The 25,444-nt window shown below is 33.6% G+C and overlaps 1 protein-coding gene across 1 annotated transcript; it reads left to right on the top strand.

The window, feature by feature from the left end:
- The first annotated feature begins 17,688 nt into the window (after positions 1-17,688).
- Positions 17,689-18,585, top strand: LOC127135367 (gibberellin-regulated protein 11). The gene is made up of 3 exons (XM_051062100.1): positions 17,689-18,020; positions 18,115-18,163; positions 18,251-18,585. Exons 1-3 carry the CDS (start codon positions 17,943-17,945, stop codon positions 18,430-18,432), a joined length of 309 nt encoding a protein of 102 aa, XP_050918057.1. The 5' UTR covers positions 17,689-17,942; the 3' UTR covers positions 18,433-18,585.
- Positions 18,586-25,444: the final 6,859 nt, after the last annotated feature.

The following is a 25,444-nucleotide window of genomic DNA, read 5'->3' as shown; positions in this document are numbered from 1 at the left end:
TCTCGCGTACAATGTGTCGCATTACGCGAAAAATCGGCGGGAAAACAAAACAACAGAGCCGCCACCGTGCGTTATTTATCCCAAAAGAGGGAAAGGAAACGCTCGAAGTAAACCTGGGAAAGACATGGTCTCGCGACCAAAGAGAATGGGATCGGGAGTCGGTTATGCGAAGGGAAGGTATTAGCACCCCTACGCATCCGTCGTAGTCGACGGGATCCACGCACAAAAGGAAGGAAAAAGGTTGCTAAACACTGCTCACAAACATCAAACACCGGCTGAAGGAGACACAGGAAAGACAAAAGAAACTAACTCGGCAGGATATCGCATCCTGGGCCTACGTAGTCTATCAGGAAGAGACATCAGAGTCGACGTAGTTCGGGACGGGGAAAACGTGCTCGCTAGGATGTCGCATCCTATGCATACGTATCTTCTTGGACTAAAGAAGAATCAGAGCACTCGTAGCTCGGCTAACGCACGCCAAACAAAACCACACAGGAAACCGACTGCCAATTGTTGGACTTACGTCAAACTCCACACAAACAGGCAAACATGGAAACCGAATGTCAATCGCTGGACTTACATCAGACTCCGAACCAAACACACACACAGTGGAAACCAAATGCCAATCGCTGGACTTACATCGGACTCCAAGCACACAACAAGAGGATACGGAATGCCAATCGCTGGGCTTACATCCATCTCCTAACACACACAAAGACAAAACAAAAAGGGCGCCCGGAGAGATCAGCTTATCTCCTGCCTACGTACCTCATCTGGTATGAGGATCAGGGCGACGTAGTTCCCCTACGCAGGGAAAGAACTGCTGTCCTAACCAGAGACAAAGGGAGACACAAACTACTAGGGAGACTACGACTCGAGCCTAAAAGTTGTCATGCATACGATCCCTATGTTAAGGTTTCTATCCTAACTTGCACAGGAAGCAAGCTAGCCTAAACAGCACAATCAATCACAAGCACAAAAGCAAGCACACACACTATATACAAACAAGTGGCTCACACAAGGCTAGGCTTTAGTCAAGGGGTCATGTCAACCTCGACAAACAAGCCAACTAGAATGGGGTGATGTTAGCTCTTAACCCTAACATTGAGAGTTAGGGTGAAGCAGATGAAATGGGAAGTGAGGCTAAGACCTCACAGCTCTTATCCCTGGCTTGGGAGAGCTTCAGAAAAATGAAAGTGTGGGTTCAGAAAGTTGGAACCCTTCTACACTTATGACTGACTCAACATGGATCTTGGGTTAATATCCACAATGCATCAACACTAGTTGTGTGAGCAAAGGGATGACTCACTGATTAGCAGGAGAGGGACTACACATCTCTTGTATCTGCCAATGCCTCTTCACTTAGGAGGTCTTTGATATGTACAGGGGACAAAGATAAACAAACACAAGCATTGCCTCTTAAGGAGGACTTCAGACAGGTGCCTGCCCAAGTAACAGGACAGGTCTTCCAGACTACATGGAGTCAGAGAAATTATACCTCAATGCTAAAGCTATCAAGCAAAGCAAAAGCAAGTTCACAATGAACTATAGCAACTAAGGTACCTGAAAACAATCTAACTCAGTCAGTACACAACTCAACAAAAGTCAAACAGACAGACTAGTGGTCAACAGTCAACAGTACACAATTAAATAGACAAGCATCAATGCACCAAGGCAAAGCACAAGCTCAACTCAAATGAGCTAATCCACCTACAAGACAAATCAATGTTAATCAACATCAACCAAATATCAATCCAAATGAGCAAATGAATCAATCTCCTCAAGGCCATATGCTTCTTGTCCTGAAAACAAAACTCAAACATAAGCACAAACCACTAGGACAAGGCCTAGGGTCAAAGAGGGAGAAATAATTCAAAACAGAACATGAAAATTGACAAGAATCAAGTTCAATCAAATAAGAACAACATACAAGTGGTCTCATGTCATTATCATCAACCAATTTCATTTCACAAAGCAATCATGGCAAGGCATGCAAGTTCAAAGCTCATAGAAGCAAACAGAATGAACCAATCCACATCAACTCAAACATAATTCAATAAATCCCAAGAAAAATCATGGCTAAACAGCACACATCACATGATCAACATACCAAAAATCAAGGCATTTGGATAAGTGGAAGCATGGCAAATAAATTCCATAAGGCAAGGAAAGCATAAACAAGCCCAATTAGGGCACAAATAGATGCATCAACTTAGCACAAGCCCAAAACAGAATCCAAACATGATAAATGTCTCAAACCAAAGCCATAGCAAACTTCAAAGTGTCTAGAATCAATGTGCAAAACTTCAAGTTCATATGATAAACATCAAGCATTTCACAAATCATCTAAATTCATGACTCTTCAAAAGTCCAAACATGACCAATCAGCAAGTAAAATCTCAAACAAATCGGGAATCCATTCAAAATTTCCATAAAAATTCATAATCAATCCTAACATCCATAAGTAGCATCATGAAAAAATTCACATCATTTGGAGTTCATTTAGCATGGTAAAGAAAATCCACAAGTTGAGCAAGCAATGGTGTGACACAAATTATCACACCTTCAATAACCAGATCATAACTTAACAACCAGAAATGGGAAAAATGCAAACTCTATACCAAATGACCATTAGGATGTCTATTTTAAGCACACAAAATTTCACAATCATTGGAGCAACACTCATCATTTCATGAAGCAAATGGCAAGGTAGGTGCAAGATAACATACATGTGAACAATCCGTAAGCCAAAATAAATTCCAACCGTGCACAATTTGTGAAAAAATCATCAAAAAATAGTAGACATGATAAGGAGCAAAGTGCAAAAAACCTCACATCAATTGGACAATTATTCAATGAGTTATGAATTTTTGAATGAATGGAAAAAATAAAAATCACATGGAAAGCATAGCATGAATATGAATGGAATAAGGAACTAAAATGCCAAGGCCTGGTTTGAAATGTCCCTCAGCTGGAATCGAAGTATGTGCGGATTTGAACCTGGCGTGTTTCCTAGTGAAACGCACCGTTTCACTAAGTCTACTTGGCAGCGCAAATAAACAACATCCAATCAAAATGTCAGGTAGTCTCCAGCGTGGACCAATGCATGGCTTTAAACAAGAAATTTCATGCAAAACGTGCGCTCATGGATTAAACAAGGTCTGGGAAACGAAAACCTAAGAAGTTCATCATGTTCATACTATTTTTCCAAGTCAAGAACAAACATGCACCAAAATTCAAATCCAGCATATCATTACACTCGTCTTTCAACATACAACATCAATCTAAGCTCAATTTATCCTAATTCTCATTAACATGCACGGATCGAGCAAGAGAAGATTCACATGTCAATCTTAGATTCAACCTAACTCACTCATTTCTTGATGAAATTTAACGATTCAAAGCTCAGTGCACTCAGTGTTCCAAGATCTACAACATGCATATCATGATTTCAAGAATTATGGAATTCGAAATCTGACCTTCAAGATAATGCAGAACTGGATTCGGTGGATTCAAGCTTTGCCAAGTCCAAACAGATGCTTCTTAGCTCTTAGATGAATGAATGGATGAAGATTTAGAGGTTAAGCATGCACGATTTGGCTTGAATCTTCAACTGCCATTGGTGAACATATGCTTCAACAGTCCCAAACCAGCTCGAAATTCTCTTGATCCTGCTTCAATCCAGCTCAAAAATGCTTGTGGGTCATAGATTAACCAAGAACACAGCAAGGTTGGTGAAGAAAATCGAAGAAAAGTTGAGAGAAAAAAAATGGGAAGCTTGGTGAATTTGATCTAGATCTGAGCAAAATGAAATGTTAATCAAGTTTCTGTTATGATTAGGCTATATATATGTGCTGTTAATGATTCTTGCTAATCATGATTAAGCAATGCAATTGGAATTAGCTAAAACCAAGTGTAAGTGCAAATGTGCAATTCACCCCTCATGCATGCAAATGGATGTAACAGTGCTCGAATCTTGTGTTAATTCACTTGGAAATGCTGTTTAAGAGCCAAGGCCAATGCTAGCAAGTGAAAACTATGCATAGTTTTTGAATTGTAATTTTCCCTCCAAATTTCAAATGAAAAGTCCAATTTTTCAAGTGAAATGCTGTTTTTTTTTGATGATGTCATAGTTTCCGCAATAAATCACTCAACCTAATAACAAAACAGAACCAAAAAAACACATAATCAATACTACAGCCATGGAATTAAAAACCAAAGAAACACATAAATCACTCAACCTAAACCCTAAATTTCAAAGGAATCTTGTACATGCTTCTGGTTCCACTGTAAATGGCATCCTAAAAGGCGTTAACCCTAAATTTCCAATGTTCCTGTTAATATGGTGGAAGTGAAACCATCTAACCTTGAGACGAAGAAGATGAAGACGAACATGATGACACGTAGAAGATGAAGACGGAAGGACGCGGTGACGGTGACGGAGACGGTGACGGAGACGCGGTGACGGAGAGCGCAACTACATTTTTTGAGAGAACAACTTTAACTATTCAACGTACACTACAGTGATGGATGTGTGTTTGATTTACCCTAAAACCTAAAGTGCAAATGCTCAATTTATCCAAATTAAATTAATGAATTAAAAAAAACAATCTTATTGTACGTTAGATACGGTGCAGGTGTATAAACAAATGTAACGATATTATTTTTGTTATTATTACCATGCATACGAGTCACGTCACATGGGTACCAAACACTCTTCTGTTTGGCTTGTCTAGAGTACTAACAAACCGTCCTATTCTCGCAATTATGGTACCAACCACCATACTACAATTCTTCTGGAAACCAACCCAGACTAGCTGTCTACATAAATACATAAATAAATAAGTGGTGTTTGGGTCCACCTTTTAGAGAGAAATAAGTGATTCTAAATATTACACCAGGCTATTTTTTATAAAGTCTGAATTCATCTTTTGTAACATGTTCTTTAATCAATTATCTCACTTACTCTAATATATGAACTAAGTTGGAGGATATACTTACATACGTGGATTGATTTCCATGAAACACATAACACTGTAATTATTAAGTTATTTAATTGGGTTTGGCATATCTTTTATCGTAACAAAACAATAAATGAAAGGAAACAAACAAAAGCGATTTCTGGAGGTCATCGTTGTATCATTGAGTGCGATTGAAGTACATAATGCTATGTTAGCTGCGTGGGCTATGTATGTCCGTCACTTTTTTTTGGGTCTGAAAGTTGTACTATTTACTAATAATAGCAGGTCATATATTTTTGTTTTTATTAAATTAATATTATTTTATTACTTTTTCTTAAAAGAAACTTATATTTTTAAAATCCAGCATTTGTCATTATTATATCCACCTACGTGCTTCTGCGCAGTTGTTATTGTAAACATCAACACAACATAATTAAACCTATTTAACAAAATCTATACATTAGTTTTTGTAAAAGTGTTAAAAAAATATTTATCTAAAATCAAAGAACTCCAATATTTTCCAAAATCTAAAACAATTATTTCTTTTCTTAAAAATTATAGATTTAAAAAGAAAAAAAAAAGAGGAAAGCAGGCCAGCAACATTACATAATACACATCTCAATTTCCTTTGTATTCAAAGCATTGGGATTAGATTTTTTTTACATATAATCAATACTAACCTTAATTAACCATAATTATTAGAAATAAATAAATGGAACTATAGATGCTCTATAGTCGTAGAGGTAGACACCATTGATCGAATTGCATTAACAAAGATCAATTATGTTCGTTGTATTTTACTTTCGTTTCTCTTTATTCTTGTATATTAGTTGTTGTTCTAACGATTGATATTTGATAAAGATTAACCTTGATGCGAAATTTGAAGTAACCAAGTTCCACGTGACATGTAATTTCGTGTTATTGTAAAGAATGGTTAAGGATTTGTTGGCTCAGCAAAGTTTACAGAAGGTTCAGTGTGAGGCGAAACCAAATGACATTGAGGATACCAATTGGACAGAGATGAAGGAGAAAGCTGCAAGATTGATTCACCTATGTGTTTCAAACAAGGGGATGTATCATATCCTGGACCTGATGACGTTGAAGGAGGTTTGAGACGAATTGGAGAATCGATATATGTCAAATACGTTGATGAACAAATTGTTCACAAAGCAACGACTATACAGTCTGAAGATGCATGAAGGATCTGATTTGCAATAATATGTCAATGTCTTCAACAATATAATCACTGGTCTCGTGAGGCTTAAGATGAATATTCACGACAAAGATAAGACAATTATCTTGTCGTGCTCGTTACCATGTTCTTATGATCAATTGGTGACTACTCTTACCTACGGGAAAGACATTATTAGTCTTAATGTGATTACTACTAGATTTTTATCTCATTTTCAAAGGAGACAGAGTGTAAAGGAAAGAACTCAAGGCGACGATATGTATTTGATAAATAATCGAGACCGTGGGCGGAACAAGGGTAATGAAGGTTCTAGAAAGAAGATGTCAAAATTTATTAACTAGAAAACAACTGAGTGTTGTAGTTGCAAACATACTGGGTATTAGAAGAGGGACTATCCAAACAAAAAATATGGCTCATCCAGTTCGGAAAATATGGTTTAAATTGATGGTTATGGCAGTGAATCATATATATTGTATGTTTCATCCAACAAGTGCATATATGCGTGAATTCATGACTCTAATTATGCATACCACATGACATCACACCACGAATGGTTCACTACATTCAAATCAGGTAATTTGGAATTTGTTTATCTGATAAAACAAACATTTATTATCACTAGAATGGGACAAAATAAAATTTCCATGGACGATGGTGGCATGTGAACATTGTACGACGTCAGATATATTCTAGAATTAAGGGAGAACTTGATTTCCCTAGGTACTCTATAGGAAAAAGATTTATCATACATGTGTGATGGAGATAGGGACATTATGAAGGTTAACAAGGGTGCATTGATTGTGATGAGAGCAAGGAGGAATTCAAGTAACATCTACAAATTAATTGGGGGAATATTGTTATAGGTGATGTTGCATCAGTTGAGTCGTATAATGATTCAAGCTAACTCTAGCATATACGCCCGAATCATCTCAGTGAGCATGGGTTGATGGACTTTCATAGGAGAAATCTATTAAAAGGTGTTTGTAGTTGCAAGATGGATTTGTGCAAGTATTGTGTACTTGGAAAATAGTTTGTATTCGATTCAAGACCGAAAAGTACAAAACATAGGGAATTCTATACTATGTGCATTCAGATGTGTGGGTGCCTACCAAAAAGGTTACCATGGGTGGTTACAAGTATTTTGTGACTTATACAAACAATTTTTTTTTCAAGGTTTGGGTGTATTTATTGAAGCAGAAATTTGAAGTCTTTACCAAATTCAAGTTGTGGATGGTAGAGGTGGAGAATCAAACGGGAAAAAAAATCAAGTATTTGTAGTTATATAATGGGACATAGTACACTTATTCAATTTTAAAGAGGTTATGTGATTAACACGGTATTCAAAGACATCTCTCAATTCGTAATGCAACACAACAAAATGGTATATCATAGAGAATGAATAAGTCTCTAACTAAAAAGGTAGGGTGTCTCTAATTTAATATTTTACTATCAAAAGGTTTCTGGAAGAAGCAGTAAACATGTCGAGTTATCTTATCAACATGTCACCACAAAATTTATTGGAGGGGAAGGTTACATAGGAGGTATGTACAAGTAATCCTATTGATCTTGACAACTTAAGCATTTTTTGGTGTCTGAATTATGTGTATATATCCAATGAAGATCAATCCAAACTTGATCCAAAGTCGAATAAGTGTGTCTTCATCGACTACAAAAGGTGTGAAGGGGTTCAAGTATTGGGATCTGATTAAAAAGAATATGTTAATCAATAAGGATGATGTGTTTGATGAGAAGTTAATGTTGAAGCAGATAGTTGTACATATGTGTCAACGTCTGAAGGAGTAACTTCCAGCAAGTAGGTGATTCAGATGGATGTTGATTCGCCACTAGTGACGAATATGCTTGTATTGCCTGAACCACAAGAGGAACCAATCGTTGATACTGAAAATTATTATGGACATGAAGTTTCTTGTGGAATAAATTCTTATATTTTTGTACGTGATAGAGAGCACCATTCAATCAAGCCACCATAAAGATATGAGTATGAATATTTGGAAGCTTATGCACTTCTTACTACTTCTGGAGACCCGTCCACCTTTCAATAGGTTATAGCTAACTAGGAGAATGATAAGTGGATGTGTATAATGATGGAAGAGATGGATTCCTTGAAGAAAAATCAGACATTGGAGATTTTTCAACTTCCTAAGGGGAAAAAGGCCATCAGATGTAATTGGGTGTTATGATAAAACCAACAATAATGAAAAAAGAAGGGAAAAGTTCAAGGCTCGTCTTGTAGAAAAGGGGTACTCACAATAGAATGGGATTGACTATGATGAGATTTTATCTTTGATTATCATACATACTTTTATCAAGGCCATGTTAGTCATGATAGCCAGACAAGATATGCATTTAGAGCGGATGGATGTGAAGATAACATTTCTTCATGGTAATCTAAATGAGCAAATTTACATGAAGCACTAAGAGAGTTTCAGTAACATTGGACATGGGAAACTACTTTTTAAATTAAAGAGGTATTTGTATGATTTAAAGCAGTCTCCAAGACAATGGTACAAACGTTTCGATTTGTACATGCTTCACATTGGCTATAGAAAGTGTGAGACATGACAATCATGTTTATGTTAAGAGCCTTGACGATGGCTCTTTTATTTTCCTGTTATTGTATGTTGATGATATGTAGATTACTGCTAATAATTTACATGATGTAAATGAATTGAAAATCGTAATGGGAAAGGAGATTGACATGAAAGATACATGTGTTGTTAATAGATAACTCAGAAAAGCTATGTTGAAAAGGTGTTAGAAAAGCTTGACATGAGTAATGCAAAGGTTTTTATTGGACAAATTAATCCAAGCACAAAAGAAGGGGGATGGGTGAATTATGTAGCTTTGAAAAACAATATCCAATTAAAAAGTCTTTGATAAAAAGAATTATTTAAAACAATTTTGTAATTTAAACAAAAAATAGGCAACAAAATAAGTAAAAAAACAAGATTGGAGTAGAAAATAAATTTAAGCACATCGAAAATAAAAAGAGATAAGGGATAAGAGAATTGCATCATAGATTTATATAGATTCGACCTAACCACTTGAACTACTCCTCTCCACAAGAATTTATTCTTGAGAGTTTCCACTATAAATGTGGGTTTTTCATAGGTTATGCCTACAAAACTTCTTACAAATAAACCGGAGTTTTTACACCGGCTATCATACAAACCAAGCATGAGATTTTACACCAAATTAATCTCATAACCAAATGAGAGCTTTTGCACCAGGGGCAACTCACTAACCAGGTAGAGATTTTCATGGACAATCTTACGAACCAAATGAGAGCTTTTATACTAGGAAAAGCTCACCAAATAAATTATATTTTCACGAACTATCTCATAAACCAAACAAAAGCTTTTATTGGCTAAGCTTATAAACTATATAATGACTTCTCACAAAAGATATTGCACAAAAAATAAATTTCTTTTTCGCAAATTACAATAATACACTAACACCAAATACATAAGAAAATTCTCATCGATATTTTTTACTCTTAAAAAACTAAGACAATTTTAGTGAAATGAAAGAAATGGGAAGAAAATGAGTATAAAGTGAGAAAGTATCTCAAAATGCATTTTCTGGTGTAGTTGGAAACTAAGAATAATCCTCTATTTATGGGTGACAAATCTTCTTCAAAAAGGAAAACTATCAATGTGCTTTTAATGCTCATAATCAATTTTGCATTATGTCTAATGGATTATGGGCTTCACAAAAATTACAACCCTAATTCTTAAAAAGGAAACCCTACAACAACTAGTGTTATACTTGATTAGGATTTTTCTTAATAGATTAATGAATTTTATGACTTGCTTTAATCGATTAACCAAGGGCCTTAATCGATTAGGTAGTGTATATAAGCTTACTAACTGTTTAAGAACACTCTTTATCAATCTCAAAAGCATATTGATGATTCTTCTAAGGGTTTTAAGGAGTTTTTTTTATCAAATAGAGAGGTTAAAAATAATTTTAAGTGAGTGCGTGTACGCATGGTCTTAGTAAATTAAGAATTACTCTAATATATTTCTAAGACTTTGATCACTCAGACACAAACCATGTGAGCTTCCACACTTCCTCTCTTTCACAAACTCTGAAGCTTCAAGGGCCTCGCTTGATTCATCAATAATTAAAGACTTCATCCGTGACTTGAATTATTCTTTTTGATGAGGCTTGATAAGGTTTTTTGATAAATACCATCAAAAGAGATGATATTTGACTGAAAATTATCAGAGATTCCATCAAATATTATTTAACATAATGTATTGTCCTCAAAAGATTGACTTTGTCATTTAAATCTCTCAAACATAACAACTTGATTATGATGAATATAGAGTAGTTAAAGACATTTTAACTAATTTTAATTCAAAAATAAATATATGAAATAATTATAGTTTAAAGTCTAAATTTATAAAATAGTGATAATTTAGAGACTAAATTGACAATTTATTTGATACAATTAGAATCATACTCAATAATGATATTCAATATAGTACAAAAATTTATCGATAAAATGTTGTTTTATTTTTCGTAAAACTAATTTAGTTAAAGTAAAATTACTTTAAATAATAGACCCAAATCAGTTTTGTATATATTTAATTAATTATTGTTACTTTGATTTTTGTTTTTGTTTTTGCTTTATAGTCACATCCATACGAGTCACATCACAATATTACAATGTATGTGTTTGGCTTGTTTGAAGTCTCTTTCTCGAAATTACCTTAATTATTACTTTCTCCGTCTCATAAAAAATATCTTATTTACATTTTTTTTTCTATTTCAAAATAATTATCCTTTTACAATATTAATGTAGTATTTATTATTATTTTTTTACTATCATACCCTTATTTATTAACTTTCATTTTATTCAACCATTTTTTAACTAAAATTAATAGGAATATTCTAATAAATGATATTAGTTTTATCAACAAAATCAATACATCTAATTATTTTCTTAATTTTCTTAAGAATCGTAAATTATTCAAATATGATATTTTTTATAAGACGGAGAGACTATTAAAAGTGGTAAAATGAGTCAGATTATAAGACATTTCCATATTTTCCAAACAAAATTGTAGAACAGACGAATATTTTAAGTCCGCATCTATTAAATATGATTTTACTTGCCCCACTTTTTTTTTACCGTTTTGCGAACACAGAACATGAACTTTTGTAATAGATTTTAAAATTGTGAGATCTGCATGTTTGTCCTATTCTACCTCATTTTTCACACAACAAATTAAGATTGAGATTTTAGATATGCACTATTAATTATACCTATATTATTCATACCTATATTATTCATCCAATTTTTTAATCAGCACCATCAATTATATCTATATTATTCATCCATTTTTTTAAAAAGTTTTTAGGAAGGGAATAGATAATGTCCATTTACCACCCTTACCTACCACCATACTCCCATTCTTCTAGAAACCAACCCAAATTAAAAGTGTTCATGAATAAATAAGTGGTGTCTGGGTCCCCCTTATAGAGAGAAATAAGTGATTCTACTATTACACCAAGTTATTTTCTATAAAATCTGAATTCGTCTGTTTGTAATATGTTTTCTAATCAATTATCTCACTTATATTTATAGAATTAAAATTAATTTTTACAAAAATTATAATTGATAACTAGATTTCAAAAGCAAATATTGTATATCTTATTATTAAGACAAAATTACAACATATTTTCATATTTATTAAAAACAAAATATTATATTCACGAATCTTAGTTCATCTACATAAAATCGATATTATTATATTTGATAATATCACTAAAAAATTCAAATCTTGTGGTCATCGTTGCATCACTAAATGCGAACAAACTATCAGATGTTCTGTAATGGGGTTGATGTAGTTTGGCCTAAAGTGACAAAATATTATGCTTGCTGCGTGTGCTGTGTTGGGCGAAGGGCACATAACTGTAATTATGATTACCATCATAATGGCCATCATGAGAAAGTTGCATTTCTTTTACCTATAATAACAGATTATGATCGGCTAAATATATTTTTTGTTTTTATTTTATTTTATTTGACTAAAAATTATTAAATTAATATTATTTTTTTATCAAAAAGACCTTATAGGTCCACCTACATGTTTCTGCACAACTGTTATTGCCAACGCAACACAACATAATTAAACCTGATTAGTTTCTACAAAAGCGTTGAAGAAAAAATTGATCTAAAATCAAAGAACTCCAATCTTTTCCAATTCCAAAACAATTATTTATTTTCTTGAAAATAAAAGATCTAAAAGATTTAAAAAGCAAGCAACGTCATATAATACAATATCTCCATCTCATTTGTCTTCAAAGTATTGGAATTAGATTTTCCCCATATAATCACTAGATCTTATAATCACTATTATAAGCAATAGTTTTTTTTAAAAATTAATTAAATAATTGATGTATTTGATACATAATAATGATTAACTATATCATTTATTTAATAATTTTTTTTTAAAAAAAAATTATTTAGAATAGTGATAGGTGGGTGTATCATTTATTTTTTCTAGACTTTAATTTTATGTATTCATCATTTATTTTTTCTATCATTTTGATTATAGCAATTTTACATTTAATTCAATAAAACATTCATACATCTATCAATTTTTCTATATAGAGTTTTTGCAATAACTTATTTACAATATTGGTCAAAATCGGAGATCTCTCTTTCAAACACACATGTATTTAATTTTAATTATGTAAATTAAGATTATTTTTGTAGGTTTTATTTGGGTTGAAAAAGTTAATTGCATGTAATTTATTTATTGAGATATGTAAAATTTAAGAGAAATTGAAATCAACTTAAGAGCAAATTCGCAGTCAAAAATATTTTAAGATTTATATAATTTTTTTCTCCAAATTTGTTAATTTTGTATATAAGATTTTTAAGGATGATAGATTGATTTAGATTTTTAAGTATGATGTAAGATAAAGATGATGGACGAATCTATGACGATGTAAGTTGTTTCTAAAAGATAAGTAAGAATCGATAAATGGGTATGATTTTGAGATGGTGATGTTGTTGTTGGTTGAAGATGAAGAAAGTGGTTTTTCTTTCTTGTTTTATGTTGTTGCATTTTAAGTGTTTTTTCTTTGTTTGATGTTGTTGCATTTTAAGTTCATATTATATCATTGAACATTTTTATACACTAGGTAAAAGCAAAAAGTTATCAGCAGATTGTTTATAGTGGATCTTGACCATTGAATATAAATAGATAAAATTATACCATAGGTCATTTAAGTTATTTTCGTGTAACAAGTTCGTCATTTAATTTTTTATTTAACAACTTGATCCTATAAGTTACCAAATATGCGTATATTTAATATAGTAAATGTGTTAATTGTGGGTGGAATTATTTTGATGGTATGAAAATAATGAAGTGCATTAAGAAATACAATAGTCACAACTTTATAGATGTTCAAAATGCGAGAAAAATAATGTAGAAATCAACCAAAAGGATCGAGTTGTTACAAAAAAAAAAAAGACTTAAGCAACAATCTGTTACACAAAAATAACTTGTGTAATTTTGCCATATAAATATTATTAAATCAAAGGTTAAATAAGTTTTTGGTATTCATAAATATTGTCATTTTCACTTTTATCCCCTCAAAAAATTTTCTTTAAAAAATGGTCCTCCTAGTATTTCACGTCCACACTTTGGATCCCTCTTGTCAAAGTCCGTTAACAGAAGTTGACGTGGTGCACCATGTGGAAGTTTTTTAATGACTAGACATACACATGACAGTGTCAGCATGGCAAAAATACTGTTGTGACATGCCACATGGATAAGGTCAACATCATACATGAATCCATAAAATTTCGTAGCTAATTCGTAGCTAAAATCATAACTAATTTGTAGCAAATTCAAAAATCAGAAAATATACCCAATTTTATTTACAATTTGTTGATGATTTTCATTGAACCACCATTTATAATATTTCTCATCACAATTGGTGTTGATGGGTTATGTTTGTCAATTGTCGCCATTATCATTACAATTGCTACTTACTTTAATTCTTTTGCTACTTGCTTTGATAGTTTTGTGTAGTTTCAAAGAACATTTCAATATCATGTTAGAAATAGCAGATACAACTGTGAAGATACAACTTCAACATCATGCCAGAGTTATGAAGATTGACCTCACATATAGATGCAACATAATGAAGAGGAAACCTATCATGTTTATCCATTGAATGGATCCAAATTGGCTTGTTTTTTTATTATGATCCTCAATATTTCTGAAACATAAACATAAATATTAGCTAATATTCTCTAATAACTTGATATTGATTACTGATATTTGATGTTAGCATCAAATTCCATCCTAAACCAAGCTAATTACAAAAGAAAAAAATATAACCGACTTTTACACATCAATGCACATTATTTAGTTATCCACAACGTGAACATTAAGAAATGGCATACCAAGGAGGTTGGTAACCCGAAACAGTTGGAGGAAGCATATTTGCTCCAATAGGCAATGGCTCACATCCAAACCAATTTGTATATCTAGGACCTAGACCATCTAGTAACTTGTCTACTTCATCTTCATAATTGACTTTTGGAAGATTGACTTTTTCTTTTCTGATCATTTGTAGATTCTAGCTTTTCCAATGAAGTGTTGACATAGAAGTAAATTCAGAAGGTTTGACTGCAAGTTTATTAGGAGGTGGTGATAGAAACTTTGATGAATTTTCACTTTAGCTACCAGTATTGGATTTTGTGAAAAAGGGTTACAAGGATCGTAAAGTATTTGCTACATATTAGCTATGATTTTAGCTACTGATTAGCTACAATTTTTTTTGGTTCATGAACAATGTTGACTTTAGCATGTGGTATGACACGTCAGTATCTTGCCATGTTGGCACTGTCATGTGTATGCTCAGCTACAAAAGAAATTCCATGTGGCATGCCACATCAGCTTCTGTTAACGACCGCTAGCAGGAGGGACCAAAAGTATGAATGAAAAATATTCTTATGACCATTCTTTGAAGGATATTTTTAGAGGGACTAAAAGTGAAATTGACCATATTTAGAGGGACCAAAAATTTATTTAATCCTCAAATCAATGGTGAAAAAGTAACTTCTCCATGATGGACAAAAATAAATTGGTTTTGACTAAATGGATGGCATTTAGCATGGGCAAGTGAGTTTTTGACCACCATAGAGAAGTGAGGTTTTTAACCATTGATATATTATTATTTATATTCAACCGTCGAGATCTTTGACCTATAACTTGTTGGTGAATTTTTTTTGTTGACTCATTTACAAAAATTTGCAATAATAAAATATTATATTTAATGATTTTTTGGGCCATTGTATTATACATTAATGATTTTTTTTCAAAAATATATATGCATAAAACGAAATGTCTAAAGAGTTTTTAAACAATGCAAAAAAAATGCAAACAAGGGAAAAATGATGCAAAAGATGTAACTTATGAACAAGAAGGAGAAATTTGAGTCATGCGTCACCTTTTTTCATTTACTTCTCATCACAAACATTTTGCACGCGTAAGTAAAACAGATGGAATGGTCCAAGTATTTTGATAAAAATACCCCTAATGGTTATTTTATCCCTAAATGATCATAAATCCAAAGTGTTGAAATCGTCTGAGGTTGAGGAAATATCCTAAAGAGGTTATTTTACTCCCATATGATTTCAAACATCATTATATTATTAGGAGAATATTTAATTTTTCCTTAATAAAATTGAATTTATCTTCAACTAATGATTTTTTTAAAAATATCATTCCATTAATGGCATGTGTAAACAAATTTTGTATATTAAATCTCTTTCTCGACAGAGTCTTTAATTAAGTGATACTTAACTTCTATATATTTTCATCTATAATGCAAGATTAGATTCTTATATAAGTAAATGAAAAAAATATTATCATAGTAGATATGGATCTTTTTTTTTTTTATTTGATATTTTTCATGTTGATTCTTCATCCAGAGAAATTGAGTGTTGCAACTTACAACTGTTATGTATTATGCTTAAGTTGTGGACAATACAATCGTCTATTACTTTTTTACTTGCTCGAGAGATTATATTGTCCCCAAAGAATTGACAACTTTTACTAGTGATTTTTGTTTCAATTTTGACTCAGGCATTGTTAGAATCGTAGAATCCTACCAACTTGTAATGAATTGTTTTCTTATATTTCAAGCCAAGATTAATAGTTCCTCACTGATATTTAAATATTCTATTAATTGCGGTTAGATGAAACTTTCTAGGATCTTATTGGAAACAATCACATTTTAAAACACTGAATACAATATTAGTGTTGAAGCATTAAGATAGAAGAGTGAATCTATCATACCACCGTGTACCTTTCGGTCTATCTCTTATCTTCGAGTTATTATGTCGACGAGTGAACTACGTGCCTCATTTGTGAGTTCTTTAACTATTCAAGAGATGATTAAGTATAGTGTGTGAAAACGTTTAACTACTAAATTAAATATACATAAATATGAAGTAATGTAAAGACATAGAATTTATAAAATAGTTTGATTGATTGATTGATTAGGGGCCAGTTTATTTTAGTTTTAAAAAAATGATTTTTTTTTATATTTTTGAAAATGGATTCTATAAAAATATTTTTTAAAATATTACAAGTTTTTCTAAATTTAATTTTTATAAATTAAAAGATTGAATATTTCATTCTATAACATAAATATATATTATTGAAAATCAAAATATAGTCAAAATCACAATTTTTTCAAAAAATTGTATCTCAAAAATGATTTTTATGAAAAGCTATTTGAAATAGCTTCAAAATTAAGTGATTTTTTAAAATTTTGATATTTATAAATTTTTTCGATAAAATGATGAAATACCTAAAATAACATTTTCAGAATAACTATTCAAACCAAAATTTCATTTGAACCTTTTAAGAAAAATTTCTTTGTAATTTTTTTTACACTAAAATATTTAACACTATAAAAATCATTTTTAAAAAAAGCCAAAACAAACAGGTCCTAGATGTCTTGAATAATTTATCAATTGTAATATTTATAAATGACACTATCATACTCTTTATAAAATTTCAAATCTCACATTAATTAAAGATAAAGTCTTAAAAAAAATTATAGAGCATCATCTCTCATTTTACAAGTTGGTTTTATAAAAATTTAGACTATTGTATTTTATAGAAATGATATCTCATTCAACTACGTGGTGTCCCACATGTTTGTTAACCTTATCCCTTCTCAATAGTTTTCATTAGCTCCAAGTTGCATAAAATTCAGTCTTGTTGGTGAGTAACACTATTAGCCTAGAAAATAAACTTGTAATTTTTTTGATTGAGTGTGTTATATTTACCTGACTTGCTAAAAGCTGAGGGGGTCTGCCTTTCTAGTAATGGCCTGTTTTGTCCATTTCTACTTGCATACAATTTACTAAACCTTTTAGGTGTAAGTATTAACCAATATATTTAAAACCTTTTTAACCTATGAAATTTTATATAAAACTTATGTAACTTCCATTGTTTTTGGGTCTTAACTTAATTATCATTTTTCAAGAGCATCTAGCACATCACCACACTTTGTGTGCTGGATTAGTCTGTCAAAAGCAACTTCGCGGTGCCATCATCATCATCATTATTTGGAATCTAATTCACTTCATATTATTATCATAATCATACAATGTATTCATCCATGAACACATTTCACTATCTCTCTATAAATTCTTCTTCTTCTTCTCATTTCACTTCATATATAGAATCTCCACATACTCTTAATTATTTAACTTCCCTATGGCGTTCTCTAGAACCTTCACTGCCTATACACTTCTCTTCTCACTTATCCTTTTTAACATGGTTGGAGCTCACCAGGTAGTGGTTCTGACTTTTCAGATTTTCTTTCAAATTTTTGTATGCACATATTAAACATTTACCTAACTCACATGCACACTTTTTTACCATACAGACAAGCATCTATGGAGCTACATCACCATCCCCTCTTCCCCAAACAATAGGTAACACTAATTTTTCAAACATTTATAGTCATTATATGGGACTAATCATTTAAGAACATTCATGATAATGTAGTGGAATGTATATAGATTGCAAGGTGGCATGTGAAGGAAGGTGCAAAGTATCATCAAGGCCAAACCTATGCAATAGAGCTTGTGGTAGCTGTTGTGCGGTGTGCAAGTGTGTCCCTCCTGGCACTGCGGGAAACTTTGACTCATGTGCTTGTTATGGCAAACTCACCACTCGTAACCAAATTCGCAAGTGTCCTTGATTTAACAATTATATCGCGAGAAAGAGAAATGACAATGTAACACTTTCTTTCATATTTTTTCTTTTTAATGATTTCATTACTTAATTAAAGAGATAATAGAATATGTATTATGTTTACATTGTCAATTAATAAAACAACGTATATTTTATTAAATTATATTTTTATTTTTAAAATATTAATATAAGTAATAATTATAAAACTTATAACGAATTATATATGTAATATTCTTTTATAATGTTTTTGTCTTTTATCTTTATATTATCTTTATATTATCTTTAAACTTTTAATTAAATTTATGTGGGTTATTTATTAAAAATCCGAGACGGCAACATAAGTTTTATTATGCTTCACACATGGAAGCCATTGAAGAATGGTAAGAGAGCTTAAAGTGAAGAGGAAAAAGATAAAAAGCAGAACAAGATTCTCTTATTCATTGAATGAAGATTACATCAATTATATAGTAGGAAGAAAATGTAACTAACTGCATAACAAAAAGTGTAACAAACTCAAACTATTTTAACTATTTCTATTTGTGTCATCTATTAGCCCCCCACAAGTTGAACTTTGGTAGATGTTGGTCAAGTTCAACTTGGCTTTGAGGAAGTGAAATGGTTTGGGTAGGAGAGGTTTAGTGAAGAAATCAGCAAGTTGGTTGTTGGAGGACACGGGAAGGAGTTTCATTATGCCTGCTGAAAATTTCTCGCGTACAATGTGTCGCATTACGCGAAAAACCGGCGGGAAAACAAAACAACAGAGCCGCCACCGTGCGTTATTTATCCCAAAAGAGGGAAAGGAAACGCTCAAAGTAAACCTGGGAAAGACATGGTCTCGCGACCAAAGAGAATGGGATCGGGAGTCGGTTATGCGAAGGGAAGGTATTAGCACCCCTACGCATCCGTCGTACTCGACGGGATCCACGCACAAAAGGAAGGAAAAAGGTTGCTAAACACTGCTCACAAACATCAAACACCGGCTGAAGGAGACACAGGAAAGACAAAAGAAACTAACTCGGCAGGATATCGCATCCTAGGCCTACGTAGTCTATCAGGAAGAGACATCAGAGTCGACGTAGTTCGGGACGGGGAAAACGTGCTCGCTAGGATGTCGTATCCTATGCATACGTATCTTCTTGGACTAAAGAAGAATCAGAGCACTCGTAGCTCGGCTAACGCACGCCAAACAAAACCACACAGGAAACCGACTGCCAATCGCTGGACTTACGTCAAACTCCACACAAACAGGCAAACATGGAAACCGAATGCCAATCGCTGGACTTACATCAGACTCCGAACCAAACACACGCACACTGGAAACCAAATGCCAATCGCTGGACTTACATCGGACTCCAAGCACACAACAAGAGGATACGGAATGCCAATCGCTGGGCTTACATCCATCTCCTAACACACACAAAGACAAAACAAAAAGGACGCCCGGAGAGATCAGCTCATCTCCTGCCTACGTACCTCATCTGGTATGAGGATCAGGGCGACGTAGTTCCCTTACGCAGGGAAAGAACTGTTGTCCTAACCAGAGACAAAGGGAGACTACGACTCGAGCCTAGAAGTTGTCATGCATACGATCCCTATGTTAACACTACGCCAAATAAGGGAAAAGAGGGCGCTTATTTTGGCCTATAACAGCGCTTTTAAGCGCCCTCTAATCTGGCGCTGGCATAGGTAAAGACAGCGTTTTGTTTTCCGGAGAAAGCGCTGTCTAAAGTGGCCACATTATAGTGCGCTTTTAGAAAAAAGCGCCCTCTGGAGTGGTCCATAAAGGGACACCTTAGAGGGCGCTTCCTGGAACAAGCGCCCTCTAAAGTTGTCAATGTAAAGTGTTTAGAGGGCGCTTTCAGGAAAAAGCGCCCTCTAAAGTTGTCAATGTAAAGTGTTTAGAGGGCGCTTTCAGGAAAAAGCGCCCTCTAAAGTTGTCAATGTAAAGTGTTTAGAGGGCGCTTTCAGGAAAAAGCGCCCTCTAAAGTTGTCAACGTAAAGTGTTTAGAGGGCGCTTTCTGGACAAAGCGCCCTCTAAAGTGTTAGTTATTTTAAAAAAAATTGTTTGAAAAACAGTGGTTATATATTTAATTGGTAACCTATTCGCATGCTGCAAAAGTGTAAAATTCATATTGATTTCATCCTTTAATCCAATGTTATACACCATTAATCCATTGATATATACAACATGAATCCATTTATATACAACATTAATCCTCCATATATACAACATTAATATATGATTCTTTGATCAACAATATACAACAACATATTCATGATTTAGTAAAAGTACAACAACAATATACAACATATATACAACAACAGCATACAACAACAACATTCCATACATATATGTACAACAATATACAGCCTAGCTATATGATTCTTTGATCAACAATGAATTGACACAATTCATCCTTCATTTCATCCAAATGAGCTCTTGAGTAAGATTTGTATTCCTCAAAGTACTACAATTAAGAGAATAAAACATAGCAACCAACACCCAGTGACCACTGTATCCAAAAGCTGTCTAGTAGTTCTAACCAATACTAAACAAACCTATTGAGACAAATCGAGTACACCTCGCATAATTGAATGGAAAAAAATAGTATCAGAAGGCTTCTAAAATTAAATGAAAACAGTACAAGTTTAGAAAACATTAATTAAGATTAAAAAAGCAAATCATATCATTACGTGTAGCACAAGTTATTGGTCAAACTCTGTAGCTGGTCTGCAGTGAATTTATTTTCATCATACAGCACATGATAATGCGTTGGTCGACTAGTCCCCTGCAAAAAGAACACGTCCAAATGCAAATAACACAGAACTGTCAAAAGGCGATTGAGCAACAAATAGTAAACAATGGCATAAAGTTAAATGACATAGCTAATATTACCTGAATTCCTGCATGGCTGTTAAGGTAAAAATCAAATTCCCTAGGGTGACAAATGTTGGTGTCTACCACGGTTCCTTTGACAATTTAGAACAACAAAATCAGCAAAAAGTGATAAATTCAAATGATAATATATACCAGCTGCGTTGAGAAATATATTGAAAAAACCTGGCATAATATTTCCACTTCTATCGGTCTCTTTGGGATTGATAGGAAAGAGACGGGTGTGATGTCTCTTTTGGACCACTACAAAAGTAACTTTAGGTAGATACACATCCTCTATTGAGACACAAGCCTGATGAAAAAAAATTAAAAATTAAACGCAGAGAATTTAGTGGTGTATTTTATGAACGACAAAGCAACAAGAAATCAACTTTGAGAAGTCCTAAATTTTGCCTACAATACAGGGCTGCAAAGTTGATGCAACAAAAAACATATAACAATATATGGTAAGTACCTGTATCTCCGACCATATTTTTTCTTTGCCAACCTTCAAGTCCGGACTTCTCCAATTATCACATGTAATCGGAATATGTTGTCGAACAAGGAAACCAATGTAACTTGCCAACATTGAACCGTTAGGCTCAATTAGTTGGTCTTCAGCACTCCAATGTACTTCAAATTTTACACCCTTGTCTCTTGCACGAATGATTGACTTCATAATAGCCATTTTACCTGTAAAAAAGAAAACAATTAAAATCAGATGACAAATGTAAAAACAATTAAAATCATAAAAGTCATTTTACCTGTAATAAAGAAAACAATTAAAATCATTTGACCTGTACCTTTTTCACTAAGTTCTCTTTCTTTTCTTGGTTGGAATATGTTCTACATGTCTCTTAACAACACGGACGGTTGGATTGATCCAAATACCCTCATTATGATCATTTCTAATATATGAATCATTTGATATAATATTCTCATCTTGATCATTTCTGGTAAACGATTCAATCTCAACATCAATATCACCTTGATCTCTAGTGTTTTCATCAATTACTTTGTTGGAAAAAAGAACTATAGACCATTTCGTACTTTTCGGATCATTGACATAGAACACTTGTCTAGCTTGAGAGGCTAGAATAAAAGACTCATCTTTGTATCCCACCCTATTAAGATCCACTTGCAAAAATCCTGACTTATCCATTCGAATGCCGTTATTATTTTCAACCCACTTGCAACCAAATATAGGAATCTGAAACTTCTCATAATCAAACACCCAAATGCGCTCGATAACACCAAAATACGACAGATTTGCAAATTTGGGGTTTAAGTCCTTCACACTTGATATGTGCATTGCTTCAACTACCACGGTGACACCACTATTCTGCATAGTACTTTTATCATCTTGTTCTTTGGTATAAAATGTGTATCCATTAATCGCGTATGCGCTATAAGAAAAAACATGGAAACTTGGACCATATGCTAAGCATCTCAACCTTTCTGTTATTGAAGCAGGATCTGAATAATACTTTGAATAAATATGATCCTTAAACCAAGGTATAAAACATCGATTGTGCTCTCATACTATCCAATTTTCATTTCTATTGGGATTTAAACCTCGGAGAACATCCTTGTGAATTTCAACATACGGCTCAACCTCATTCTCATTGTGCAGAACATACAAATGCACTTGATCCCGTTCGACCCTTGATACTGCCACGATTTTATTTCCAATTAGATTTTTTCCTTCTTTCTTTTCGACAAGCTGAGACTTGGGGAGTCCGATTGACTGAACATTAGACAAATATTCAGTACAAAACTCAATCGCTTCTTCAACAATGTATCTTTCAACCATACAACCTTCTGGTCGACTTCGGTTCTTCACGTACCCTTTTAATATTTTCATATAACGTTCAACAGGGTACATCCATCTCATATAAGTTGGTCCACACAATTGTGTCTCTTACACAAGATGAACAACTAGATGTACCATTATGTCAAAAGATGATGGAGGAAAAAACATTTCAAGCTCACACAAAGTAATAACGATATCTTTTTGCAACATTGGTAAGATCGCAGGATTGATCACCTTACTGCAAATTGACTTGAAGAAAGAACACAACTTAGTTATAGAGCTTCTTACTTTTTCTGGAAGAATAAAACGTATACCTATTGGGAGAAAATGTTCCATTATAACATGGCAATCATGGGTCTTTAAACTCTTTAACTTGAGGTCTTTCATAGACACAAGTCTTCTAATATCTGAAGAGTACCCTTCTGGAACTTTAACTTCACTTAGAAACTTACACAATGTTTTTTTCTCCTTTCTAGATAGAGTATAAGCAGCAGGCGGTAGATATGTTCGTTTTCCTTTCTTCAAGGGTCCTAATTCAGTTCTTATTCCCATCGCTATCAAGTCCTTTCTTGCCTTAAGGCCATCCTTAGACTTTCCTTGTATATTGAGTAACGTGCCAATAACACTTTCAAATACATTTTTTTCAATATGCATAACATCAAGAAAATGTCTCACATACAGGGACTTCCAATACGGCAATTCAAAAAAAACTGACCTCTTCTTCCACCCACTTTTGACAAGTGTCTGGGCAAAAGGCTTGCCAAACTGAGTATCCAAATCTTTCACCTTTTCAAAAATTTGATCACCCGTCAATATAGGTGGAGCTCTGCCTTGTTCTGTCTCTCCATTGAACGCCTTTCTCCATCCACGATAGTGATGATTTGAATTTAAGAATCTCCGATGACCGAGAAAGACATTCTTCTGACCAAACTCCAAGCGCTTCCAATCTGTTTTATCTTCACAAATAGGACACACACATTGACCTTTTATGCTATACCCTGATAGATTTCCGTATGCTGGAAAATCATTAATTGTGCCAAACAACATCGCCCTCAAGTTGAAACTTTCTTTCCTATATCCATCATAAACCTCCACACCGGTCTCCCACAAAATCTTTAAATCTTCGATTAAGGGCTTCAAGTACACATCTATGTCATTCCCTGGTTGTTTAGGTCCAGAAATCAACATAGACAACATCATGTACTTACGCTTCATACATAGCCATGGAGGTAGGTTATAAATCATAATAATCACAGGCCATGTACTGTGTGAGATACTCTGGATACCGTGTGGGTTCATTCCATCAGTAGATAATGCCAAGCGAAGGTTTCTTGATTCTTCTCCAAATTCAGGATAATCATTATCAATTTTCAACCACTGTGGTGAATCTGCCGGATGTCGATACTTTCCATCTATAATTCTTTCATCTGCATGCCAGGTCAAGTGTCTTGAATCGGTTTCACTACGAAACATGCGTCTAAATCTCGGAATAACAGGAAAATACCACAAGACTTTTGCTGGAGACAACTTGTTCTTATATCGCGAGCCACCGCATTTAGGACACTCATTTAACGATGCATACTCATTTCGAAACAAAATGCAATCGTTCGGACATGCATGTATCTTATCATAGCTCATGCCAATAGAGCACAACATCTTTTTGGTCTCATATGTTCGATTGGGAAGAACATTATCCTCAGGAAGCATATCTTTCAAAAGGGCTAATAACTCTGTGAAACCTTTATCCGACCATCCATTGCCCGCCTTTAAGTTGTACAACTTTAATACCGCAGACAATCTTGTGAATTTAGTGCAATCATCATACAAAGGTTTCTCTGCATCACTTACCAACCTCTCAAACATTTCGGGACAATCCTTAAGATCTCCTTCAAGTGCTTCTGCAATCTCTTCAACTCGATCACAATCGTATGTATCTGCGCCACTATAGTTTGAGGCATAGGTCGTACTATCCCCCGGTTCAACATTCTCGTTACTTTTCTCACCATGCAAATTCCAACATGTATAACTTCGATCAATTCCATGCCTCATTAGATGCGATGTCAACTGAACTGCGTCAACCCGTTTCCCATAACAACAACCCAAGCAAGGACATATCATTCTACTGGGGTCTTCGGCGTGCGCAACGGCAAACTTAACGAATTATGATACCCCATTCTCGTACTCTCTCGACAATCGATTGGAAGACATCCATGTATTATCCATTACTAATTAGAATAAACAAAAAACAATTTCAGAAGAGAAACCAATTTCAGAAGATACTCTGTGCAGGGCATTCATGTCTCCATTTACTCTATCAAATAACATCCATAC

Source organism: Lathyrus oleraceus, chromosome 4 (genome assembly GCF_024323335.1).
Source record: "Lathyrus oleraceus cultivar Zhongwan6 chromosome 4, CAAS_Psat_ZW6_1.0, whole genome shotgun sequence".
NCBI classification, from domain to species: Eukaryota; Viridiplantae; Streptophyta; class Magnoliopsida; order Fabales; family Fabaceae; genus Lathyrus; species Lathyrus oleraceus.
Note: the sequence above shows the minus strand (reverse complement) of the source record. Positions and strands in the feature narration are given on the sequence as shown.

What these genes read in the sequence shown, in the direction of transcription:
- LOC127135367 (XM_051062100.1), top strand. Translation starts at nt 17,943, where the DNA reads ATGGCGTTCTCTAGAACCTTCACTGCCTATACACTTCTCTTCTCACTT. An exon ending in ACATGGTTGGAGCTCACCAG is followed by an intron (nt 18,021 to 18,114) that starts GTAGTGGTTCTG and finishes TTTACCATACAG; the next exon opens with ACAAGCATCTATGGAGCTAC. An exon ending in CCCTCTTCCCCAAACAATAG is followed by an intron (nt 18,164 to 18,250) that starts GTAACACTAATT and finishes GAATGTATATAG; the next exon opens with ATTGCAAGGTGGCATGTGAA.